Genomic DNA, 12106 nt, shown 5'->3' with positions numbered 1-12106 from the left:
GTCTCATAAAAAGAGCCATTTTTAAAAAGAAGAATAAGATTTAGAGGTCATTTAAACCCCAACTGCATAAATAGTGATGCACCAATTCACATGAAGTATTTAAACTGAATCTAGGGATCAAGAAATCATGATTAGCAGTAAATGTTTGATTTGTATATCCATATACCTGGGGTCATGCAAAAAGGGGTAGTGAACAGGAAAAAGTTTAAGATGTCTTGATTTAGAGGGCAGCTGGGTGGTGCAGTGAATAGAGCACCAGCCCTGAAGTCAGGAGGACCAGAGTTCAAATATGACTTCAGACACTAACACATCCTAGCTGTGTCACCCTGGGCAAGTCACTTAACCCCAATTGCCCCAGGGGGGAAAAAAATCAAAGTCTAGAAACAAGCAAACATCTGAACACATTTACCTGTGTTATATCCGCAAGTGGTTCTTCATCTTGAACCAACATTTGAGCAAACTGTTGACCTTGATCTGGGCTGATCCTCATTACATTTCTCAATAGAAAGATCCAATCTGGAGTATAACCAACCTACAAAAACAATTCAAAAGTAGAGGCCAAAAATAGGGTTGTTTTCAAGACAAACTACATAATAAAAACTCACTACAGGAAGAGCCAAAATGGTAGATTAGGGTTACCCACCTGCTGAATTGTACTAACATTCCCCTCCAAATAATTTTAAAATAACACCTTAAATCAAATTCTGGAGTGGAAGAGCCAACAAAGGCTCTTTCTTTGCAAGGCAAAACATTTTTCTGGCCTAAAAAACTGAGAGGTTATCATAAAAATGTGAAACCTTGGTGGAGGTCTATTCAGAGTCCAGAGGCAACAGAGAAAAAGCAACCATAGCAGCAGCTTGAAGACCTCTCAGTCGAAAAATGATAAGGGGGTCAGAAAACTGGTCACAAAGAAATTATGGGGACCCCCTCTGCTGGCACTGGGTACAATTGGTGGTACCTGACACATATACAGTATTGAGTCACGATTCCAGGGTATGAAGGAGCACTGCTTGTTAATCACAAGGGAGCAGGGGCCCTGGTCACACTTTCCAAAGCAGAAAAATGCTTATGGCTGCAGTGGACAAGGGTAAACACAAAAGTGAAGTCCAGAAAAATAGTAACCATATCTTTCCCAGAATTATTATCACCTTAACAGACTTTCTGAACTAGCTTGAAAATAGTACTACAAAAAAGCCTGAAGCTTGGAACAAGGTCTACATATCCACAAGTGAGTAGAGTCTAATTTTAATATAAAGTTCAAAGTTAAGAAATAGACTAGAAAAATAAGCAAATCAGAAGAAAAGATGGAAGGCAAGAAAGAGGGAAAGAAGAGGAAGTAGAAAGGAAGGAAGAAAGGGGAAAAGAGGAAGAGGATTTGATTTTTTTTTTAATTAAATAACTTTTTATTGACAGAACCTATGCCAGGGTAATTTTTTATAACATTATTCCTCGCACTCACTTCTGTTCCGATTTTTCCCCTCCCTCCCTCCGCCCTCTCCCCAAAGATGGCAAGCAGTGAGAGGATTTGATCTTAAAAAGCTATGACTTAGATGGTACGGAAGACCAAGACAAACTCAGACTACAATGTGAAAATAGCTATAAAAAATATGCTTATTGGACCCAGACTACACTAGAATTCCTAGAATAATTGATAAAAGAGATTAATAGTGGTAGAGGAAAAATTGAGAAATGAAATGAAGATTATGCAAGAAAATTATAAAAAGAGTAATTAACAACTTGGTAAGAAAAGTACAAAGAAATGTTTCAGAAAATATAACCTTAAAAAACGGAATTGGCCAAAGAGTATAAACAGCACAAAAAAATCCATTCAAGACATGAACTCTTGACAGAGAGAGGCAGAATGGAGAAACTTTTCACACATAAAAGACACACAAGAGCTTTCAATATGGAGGGGGAAAAGGGAGAAAGGGCAGAGAGATAATGCTTGACTCTCTTATCAGAATGGTTCAAAGACACTCCCCCCCCCCCCCCCAAGTAGATAGAAATGTGACTTTCCCAATAGAAAACTATGAGGGAGGGAGATAAGAGAAAGAAAATGGGGGTAATGATAAAAAGAAGGGTGGATTAAGAGAGGCAAACAACATAGACTTTTGAAGAGGATTAGGATGAAAGATAGAACAACAAGAAAATGAGATGAAGGGAAATATGCTGTTAGTGATCATTAACTGAATGTGAATGAGAAGTTCAACCCATAAAATAGAAAATAGCAGAAGGGATTAGAAAACAGAATCTATAAAGTTTATGAGACAGCACTTTAAATAAAAAGACGTTAGAAGACTGGAGGGAGCAGAATCTAAAATGCTTCAGCTGAACAAAAAAAAGGGGGGGGGGGGCAAGAGTAGCAATCATGATCTCAGAATACAAAATAAAAGCAAAATGAGACCTACTTCTGCAGCAGATTTCTCTGATAATCCATATATAAGAAATAATGACTTAAAGTATAGAAGTGAATCAAATTTATAAAATTAAGGGCCATTCTTCAATTGATAGTCAAAAGACATAATTTTAGAAGAAACCATGAAAAAATCATCTATCTACGAGAGAAAAGTAAATTAAAACAACTATGGGATACCATCTTATACCTAACAGAGAAATTCTGGAGCAGATGAGGGAAAAAGAGGTATAATAATTAAATACTGATGGAGTAGTCAACTGGTCCAACCATTCTGGAGTACCATTTATGACTGTGCCCAAAGGGTTAAAAAACTGTGCAGACCTTTTTACTGAGTAATACCACTACTAGGTATGCAATCCCAAAGAGATCAAAGAAAAAGGAAAAGAACCTATGTGTACAAAAGTATTTAGAGCAGCTCTTTTTGTGGTAGTAAAGAATTGCAAATAGGGGGAATGTTTATTAATTGGAGAATGATTAAGTTGTCTCATATGACTGATGGATTGTGCTATAAGAAACGACAAAGGGGTTGGTTTAAGAAAAACATGGAAAGAACTATATGAACTGATGCAAAGAGAAATAACAATCAGAAAATCATTGTACACATTAAGGAGCCAGGTTATAATGATGACCAACTGTGAAAGACTTGGCAATTATGAGCAATATAATGATCCAACAAAACTGATAATGATGAAAAAAATGCTATCTAGCTCCAGAGAGAGTATGATGGACACTGAGGGCAAAGCAAAAGTATAATTTTCTCTTCTTTTTTTTTTTAAACATGGCTAATACTGAAATGTTTTGCATGATTTTACATATATAACTGATATATTATTTGCTTTCTCAGTAAATGTAGGGAGAATATGTAGCCAGTCATCCACGTAACTACTGAAATGCTTAAGTAAAAATTTAAAAGTTTTCTAAAATTCTGTAAATATTGATTTTGTTTAGGAAATCTTTTATAAAGCAAATTTCAGCCTGATTCATTTTCACTTGATGAGCATTAATATAAGTCAGAGGAGCTAGATGCAGCTTAGACCATTTCTCTGGTTCTTCATGTCCAGAAGGAAGGTAGAACCCCTGGCTGCCAAGGTTATCATTCCAATCTAAGAACGTCCACTGTACTTCTTCCAGTCAAGTGAAAAAAAAAAACCAACAGTCCCGTATTCAAATAACTTATCAGTTGTGCAGCACTGACCTTATCAATTAGCCTTAATCTCTTATATAAAATGTTAATATCATACTTTCTATATCATGGTAGAAAGTAATATTTTTAAAAGTTTTAAGGTATCACAAAGTGAATTAAAGATATTTTAAAACTTTCAGAAAACTAATCCCATTTTGTTAAAGTTAATTCAACACATGTCACTTTATTTTCACTGAATGAAAATTATATGAACCTATGACAAATGGAATGAATTGAATTTCATTGAACTTACTTTTTTGGCATATAGTACAATCTTCTGTACTTGGCCTGTTTCTGCAAAGCACTGGATAACTTTATTTGGAACATTAGCCCGTAGGTACACACTAAGTGCCAATGTAGGGTCCACAGACTTTACTAGATCACCCAATTCTTCTGAACACTCCAGCTGCCCAAGGGGAAAAAGAGAGAGAAAAGCTCAACTGATCTGAATCTCAGAACAATTTTCTAAACTGTGGGATAAAATCTTTTTTCAAGGAAAGCACAAAATTTTAAAATGTTTTAAAATACAATTCCAATATAAACATTTAACTGTTTCAATAAAAAATTCTAATCAAGTAAAAAGTGAATCACAGCAAATTCAATCCAACTAATTGTAAATATAGCACAGATATCATATGATGATATGTACAATAAAGGATAAATTTCAATTACCAAATACTGAACATGTCACAGTTACAATTAATCATTGTTAGTTAACATAAATTAATGTACCTAAGCTAACATACTGCACTGGATACAAAGCATATGAATTCTTAAGTTACGAGATATCAAAAGTATTACTTGCATCATATAAATAAGGCTACTTATAGAACTGCTAAGAATAAAAAGTCTTATTCAGTAGTAGATATATCAATGACTCTAAGTAGCAAAACTGATATGGCTGAAATGATTATGAATCATATTTACCAAACATTTCTGAATGAATCTCTTTGCAGATAATACAATCCAATGGGAAGCAAAATTAAACATGTATATGAAGAGCTTTCTAATCAATTAACTGAGAAACTAAAATCTTACAAATGGATTAATATGTTTAGATACACATTTCCTTATGTAATTAATGCTATATAGTTGAAACTAATGTTAGAAATATACTGTGAAAACACCATGGATTGCCAAAACACAATTTTAAATCAAATCTAGATGTAGGTCTATAAGTATTAGTCTAAAATGTGTGTAGCTCCACCCTATGCTATCTAAATACACTGCATGCTTAAACAATCATTTGTACAAGGTGTGAAGAAGTATAATGTAAGATGTATTACAAAACACTGGCCCTTCCATGCCAAAGTACTTTACTTTGAAGAGAATTTGAGCTAAAAAGAAATTAGTATTTAAATCAGGAAAAATAATCTTAGAACAAAAATTTCTTCCTGAAATTTATATATTTACAGTCACTTAAAAACCCTCAACAAGCCCACAAAATTAGTGCTAAGTTCTCAAATACATACTCTGAAAGAGTTGATTATTCTATGCAATAAACTATGGATGATACTTGGTTTTTTTGCCCTCTCTTTACATTTCTTTTCTTTTTTTAATTAGTTTTTTATTTTCAAAACTTAGTGCATGAATAATTTTTCAACACTGACCCTTGCATAGTCTTGTGTTCCAAATTTTCCCCTCCTTTCCTCCGCTCTCTCCCCTAGATGGCAAGCAATCTAATATGCTATACATGTTAAAATATGTTAAATCGAATATATGTAAACATTTATACAATTATCTTGCTGCACAAGAAAAATCTGATCAAAAAGGAAAGAAAATGAGTAAGAAAACAAAATGTTATATTGTGATCTATACTCAGTTCCCACAGTCCTCTCTCTGGGTGCAGATAGCTCTTTTCATGACAAGATCATTGAAACTAGTCTCAATCATTTCATTGTTGAAGAGAGCCATGTCCATCAAAATTGATCATCATATGATATTGTTGTTTCCATGTTACTCCAGAACATTGACTGGGGTCGGAGAGGAGCACTCTGGGAGGAAGCGCATAAGCCCTCTCTGAGGCAAGAGAGATTCATTGCATCTTCCACCTTGGTGTTGGCTGGAGGCTGAAGAAAGCAGAGGCAAAAGCGAAGGACAAAGCTGCAAGAGCTCTTAGAACCAAGCAGAGAGAAAGGCCTGAGCTAACTGGGCTATATTGAAGTACACAATAAAAGATCTGAACTTTTATCAGCTGGCTGCGATTTTGGGTGATTATTTACTTGTAACTGAAACTAAAGCTGCCTCCAGAAAACCTCCTCAAGAAACCTTCTCCTCCAGAGAGAAATCTTATATTTTAAAGAAGAAAAAACACACATTTTGGCGTATGTATCTCCTGATTCTGCTCATTTCACTCAGCATCAGTTTATATAAGTCTCTCCCCAGGCCTCTCTAAAATTATCCTGCTGATTGTTTCTCTCTCTCTCTCTCTTTTTTTGCTGAGGCAAATAGGGTTAAGTGACTTGCCCAGGGTCACACAGCTAGGAAGTGTTAAGTGTCTGAGGCCAGATTTTAAATCAGGTCCTCATGACTTCAGGGCTGGTGCTCTATCCACTGCACCACCTAGCTGTCCCAATCGTTTCTTATAGAATAATATTATTCCACAACATTCACATACCATAACTTTTTCAGCCATTCTCTAAATGATGGGCATCAACTCAGTTTCCAGTTTCTAAACACTACAAAAAGGGCTGCCATAAACATTTTGGCACATACAGATCTCTTTCTCTCCTTTAAGATCTCTTTGGAATATAAGCGCAGTAGAGACACTGCTGGATCAAAGGGTATGCACAGTTCGACAACTTTTTGAGCATAGTTCCAAATTTCTCTCCAGAATAGCTGGATCTGTTCACAATTCCACCAACAATGTATTAGTGTCCCAGTTTTCCCAAATCCTCTCAAAATTGTCATTATCTTTTCCTGTCATCTTAGCCAATTTGAGAGGTGTGTAGTGGTATCTCAGAGTTGTTTTAATCTGAATTTCTCTGATCAACCATGACCTTTTCATATTACTAGAAATGGTTTTAATTTCTTCATCTGAGAATTATCTGTTCATATCCTTTGATCATTTACTATGGATGATATTTGAAGGAAAAAGTGTTTCTTTGATGTATTTTCCAATTTTAAAAATAGCTGTTCTGAAAATTAAATAAGACAACCTGCGTATTCAAAACTAGTGTTTTTTTTAAAGGGACCTGCATCTTCAAAAATAGGATAAAAATAGAAAAGGAACCCATTTGCAACAGAAAAATATATGGGCTTACTCCTTTTGTACATGTACTGCATTAATAGATTTGTCCTATGACTGAAGTATTTGAAACTGGGGGGGAAAATCCTCATGTTTTACCTGTCAAATTAAAGAAGACTTCGTTGGCCTGGAAAACAAAAGTTATCTATTTTCTATAAAATCTTGTTTATATAGCATAAGGTTTTCTGCAAAGATAAATAACTACTGTGATTTGTAGTTGAGAAAAGAACAGTAGTGGACTGAGTGATCAGGTTTGAAGGAAATTGCCTCAAGAACAAATTCTCAACATACAAGAAAATTTAAAATGTTATCAATAAATTTGTACGCTACCTCTACCTTATGTTTTATAATAAAAAGACAATAAATTTTCACACACTTTTAATAAGAGCTAAGAAGTTTGCCTAAAATGTTATGCAGAGATGAATAGTTTCCACAGAATTCATACTTCTTACTATAAGCATTCTACTGGCTCAATTAAACTTCAGTTCTTTGATGCCAAGTGAAGTGAGCAGAACCAGATCATCATTGTACATAGCAACAACAAGATTAGACAATGATCAATTCTGATGGGACATGACTCTTTTTAATAATGAGATGATTCAGGTTTGTTCCAATGGTCTTGTGATGAAGAGAGCCATCTGCACCCAGAGAGAGGACTGTGGGAACCGAGTATGGATCACAACATAGTATCATTCTTTTTGCTTGTATTTTATTTTCTTATTTATTTTTCCTTTTTGATCCGATTTTTCTTGTGCAGCACAATAACTGTAGAAATACATATAGAAAAACTGCACAAGTTTAACATATATTCGACTGCTTGCAATCTAGGGGAGGGAGTGGGGGAAGGAAGAGGAAAATATGGAACATAGGTTTTGCAAGGATGAATGTTGAAAAATTATCCATACATGTTTTGAAAATAAAAGGTTAAAAAAAAAACAAACAAAAAACTAAAATCCACTTTAGTTCTTTCACAATGACTGAATAAAAATCTATAGAAAAAAAGCAAACTACTGTAACCTGTATTATCGTCAAGAGTGATTCACCTTCCAAAGAGCTCCTGGTATAATACTATAATACACTTCTCAGTATTAGAAGAATGACTTGAGTGCTGGCAGTAATTAGTATTGAAGGACTAATGGAAAGAATGATGGATTAGTGATACCTCTGCTTCTATAGTTCTATGACAACTTTATTTTCAATAATATCCATATCCATTAGCCTTTCCATTATTAGCAAATTTAAATGGTAAGAGATGATCAGTTTATGTTTTAATCAGGAAAAAAAGGTACAACAAATATATAAGGATGAAATTTCTGTGAATGTTATAAGGTTTTAGATTCTCTAAAAATAGGCAGTATATATATACTGCTCTGCCCACAGATCTGATTCTAAATTGCTCTAGGATTTCTACCATCCTATGAATTTTTCCTGGAAGTAAAGACCATTCTTCTACAGTGGAACAGTGCAAGAACTCAATTAGATTTAAAATTCCATGAGTTGGTCATATGTATTAGTTACTTTGATAATAATTCTAACCATTCCATGCACTGTGTGCTTCTGTGTTTTCTAGAAATATATTAGGTACTCATTTTGGGTACAATCTATTAATATAAGCATTTAATTTAGTTAAACTAATATGTTAACTCTTACCTTATCTTCTTTTAACCATTTCTCTAGCAGCTGTTTGCGCCCCTGTTGAAGCACAGGCCTACAGAGTTCTAAGGATTCATATTTGTTCAGTTGGCCTTGATCTAAAAGGATTCCAAAGTACTGGAGTAGAGGTGAAGTCTGACCTGGTTGTGCTGGAACACTCTGGAACCGACGAATGGTGTCTGGAGTACGTAATATTCCCTTTAAGAAAGACAATTTGGAACAAAATTATTTTTTTCCATTTACAAGTTCTTTACTTAAACAACTCTAAGAATATGATACAAGTATTAACATAAGTCTGTGACAAGCACCACTCACTCTTATAGGCATATTCAGGATATGCTTAAACACTAAATATATTCATAAAGTATCAAGATAGGTGGTCTACTGTGTAGGTACCACTGTATACAAAAGTACATTATTTAAATTTAAAGCACATGTACCTGAGTAAATCATGACAGGATAAATACCAACACAGAAACAATCTGCTTAGATTCAATCTTATTACGATTTGACTTTCCTCTTCGATAAAGTAGCGCAAAAAAAAAAAAAAGGGAAGGCAAGTGACTTGCTATTAATTGGAGAAACAATGAAAAGGAAGGACTGTAGAGCAAGAAGACAATCCAGTATTCTTATATTGTGTAAAAAAAAAAAAAAAAAAAGGATTAATATGAAGTTTAAAAAAAAAAAACCTTAATATATCTATGAATGGATAGAATAAAGCCATGTAAACAAGAACTAGAACAATTTATAGCACAGTAAAGGAAAATAACAATAGACTTTAGAGTTCTAATTAATACCATAAACAATCATAATTTTAGAGGAATTATAGACCTAAGTGTTTATTCCACCTCTCAGGAGAGAAGTGGTAGGCTACAGATATAAAACTGTTTATCTACAGTTTCCAAACATGATTATACCATAGTCATGTTTTTCTAACTTCAGAAGGATGGGAAGTGAGAAAGATTTTTTTTTAAATTAAAGAAACATTTTTTATAGAGAAAAAAAAAAATGAAGGGATTAGATTAGATCCTCTCCAAATCTCTTCATTTCTAAAAATTTTATTCAATTAGTCAAATTGATGACAACTAGAACAAAGTGAATTTTCTTCCAGGTGAAGATTATCAGTAGTCATCTTCAACTGTGAACAGATATTGCTCTGGTTTTCTTAAATTCTAGAAATTCATAGTATATTAGGCATAAATCAAACTCTTTTTGGATTAAAAGCAACGGTATCAGCATCCAAACCTATAGTAATAATACTAAGCTAAAAAGTCTGGCTTCACTGAAGCAAGATAATAATGACCTAAAGAGTCAGTATTGAGGGACAGTGAGACCCCAAGCAAATATAGCAAAGCTATGTTTCTAAGAACTGTTGAATTAGCTCAATTTAGAGATATGCTAGAAAATTAACTACACTGTTCATATATCTTTTGCCACTGTAACAAATACAAGAAGTCAAAGATAAATGAAAAGGTTGCACAGATACATGGCAGTCTTTTGGAGGAATTTTTAACTTTCCCTAATGGGAAGTAGTGGAGGGAATAGCTCCACCATTAAATTGCAAGATATGAATATAATGGTCTATATTATTACACTAAGAAAAAAATATTCAAAGAAACCTGGAGAGATCTCTATGTCCTGATACAGAGAATATTAAGTAGAATCAAAAGATTATGCCAAGAAAAACATTAAAATCAATGCAATAACCAATCTTGAATTGAGAAAACTAATGAATATTTTTTCTTGGTATGTGAACTAAAGCATATTAGCCACGGCTAATATGTTGTTTATTTTGTTACCAAGAGATAGGAGAGGAAATAACACTTTAAAGCAAAGTTCAAGATTAACAAAAAATTAGAAATGACTACCCAAAAAAAAAAAAAAAAAATTTATTAAACCCACACAGCCCAAAAAAGGCAAATTTTGATCTTTTCCTAATATGGCAACAATGAAAGGCATTTGAAAAGGACATAAATGTTTTGGGGAGTTTCAATGTGTTTTTTCCAAAAAATTTACCTTTGGTGCATTAGCAGCCACCTTTGCTGCCTCTGAGTAATTCCCTTGTGCAAAGAGAGCATTAAATTTCCGAGCAAAAAGCTCTTCAGCTCCAGCTAAGTTGTTACGTACAGCCATTCGCAAAGCGAGATCAGGATTCTGTAGGACGTTGGTGATATAAGGAATTATATTCTCTTCTTCCACACACACTGATAGGACCTATAATTTAAAAATGTTAACAGATATTTGAGTATTTTGTAAAACAACTATTCTAAATATATTTAGATAGGACTAGTATTCTCCTTACTCATTAATGAAATTAGGATTCAACACAGTTATTTGGAAAAGAGAAAAGTATTGGGAAATTTTGAAATTGGAGTAAAATGAATCCTTTTGAAAGCAATGTATGTCATGGTTCTTTATTTAGTAGTCTTGATTACTAAACTAGATAAGACTACTAGACAAATAAGTCAAATCAAGTTCTGTGTTTCCTTACAATTTACCAGCCCATAATTTTTCTTAGACTAAGCTCCAGATACTTTAAATTCATCTTTTGCCTCTAAAATGGCCCAACAGTATATTATGGAACAATGTAGTTCAAGTCGGATGAAAAGAGATATATTCATTAAATCCTGGCTTCCTTCAATTTAGCTCAAGTGCTGTGCTGTCTCCTATATTAAATCTATTCTTAGACTTCTCTGGCCCACAAATGCTTAGTGGGTCTCCCACCAAAATAAGTTATTTTGTTGATATTTGATTTCTTTATATTTATGTTGTATTCTCTCCCCACACTTCATAAGCTTAACTGCTCCTAATACTTTCCACCAACTCTGTGGCACTGGTTGGGCCACTTAAGTAATATTATCATCCTTGCCCTACTAATCTAAACTATCAGAATATGATCCAAAGGGCATGGTACTGCACTAGCAGAAGATGTTAAGGCTCCATTTTTCCAATTCCCACAACTAGCAGTACATCAGAAAACTGAACACTGCTTATAAAAATCAAACATATAATAATTATCCACCAATATTTCACATTTTTTTCCTTTTCAACTAGAAAACATTAACAAAATTAACATTAGCCTGACTTCACCCTTTAAAGTAGCCTATTACTACAGGTAAGATATTCTGCAAAGTGGATGCTGTTTCAAGATATACATATTTGCCTCACATCAAAAATCAATTTTTAAAAATAACTTTTTATTTACAAGTCATATGCATGGATAATTCTACAGCATTGACAATTGCCAAACCCCTTGTTCCAATAAAAATCTATTTTTAAAAAGCAGAATATTATTTGTTCTCTTCCTCTTCTCCCTCCATTATTACTACTCCTGTCTCTAGAGATGAGATTAAATTCCAGCCTTTCTATTATCAACTTAGACTTTCAACATCAAATACAAAATGTCAATCCTATAAAATTTATGTTATTTAATTTATTTATTTGTTTGTTTGTTTATTTTGCTGAGGCAATTTGGGTTAAGTGACAACATTTCTTGGCTGTGTGGAAGTGCAAGTATCTGAGGCTACATTTGAACTTAGATTCTCCTGATTTTATAGGTTATTTTAACAAAATCTAATATACATTTCTACTGATCCTCCTATACATA

The 12106-nt window shown here is 33.6% G+C and overlaps 1 protein-coding gene across 2 annotated transcripts in view; it reads right to left on the bottom strand.

Annotated features, from left to right (window-relative positions):
- The window catches only part of CLTC (clathrin heavy chain), a 78058-nt gene that overhangs the window by 32850 nt on the left and 33102 nt on the right, over positions 1-12106 (bottom strand). For both annotated transcript variants that reach the window (XM_031966508.1, XM_031966509.1), the window contains exons 7-10: positions 10516-10713; positions 8497-8697; positions 3853-4005; positions 410-532 (exon numbers count right to left, since the gene is read on the bottom strand). In XM_031966508.1, the coding sequence (XP_031822368.1) occupies positions 410-532; positions 3853-4005; positions 8497-8697; positions 10516-10713 (675 nt within the window). The remainder of the gene's footprint in view (positions 1-409; positions 533-3852; positions 4006-8496; positions 8698-10515; positions 10714-12106) is intronic.

The sequence above is a fragment of the Sarcophilus harrisii genome, chromosome 4, assembly GCF_902635505.1.
Source record: "Sarcophilus harrisii chromosome 4, mSarHar1.11, whole genome shotgun sequence".
Classification (NCBI taxonomy): Eukaryota; Metazoa; Chordata; class Mammalia; order Dasyuromorphia; family Dasyuridae; genus Sarcophilus; species Sarcophilus harrisii.
This window is presented reverse-complemented; position numbering and strand designations above follow the sequence as displayed.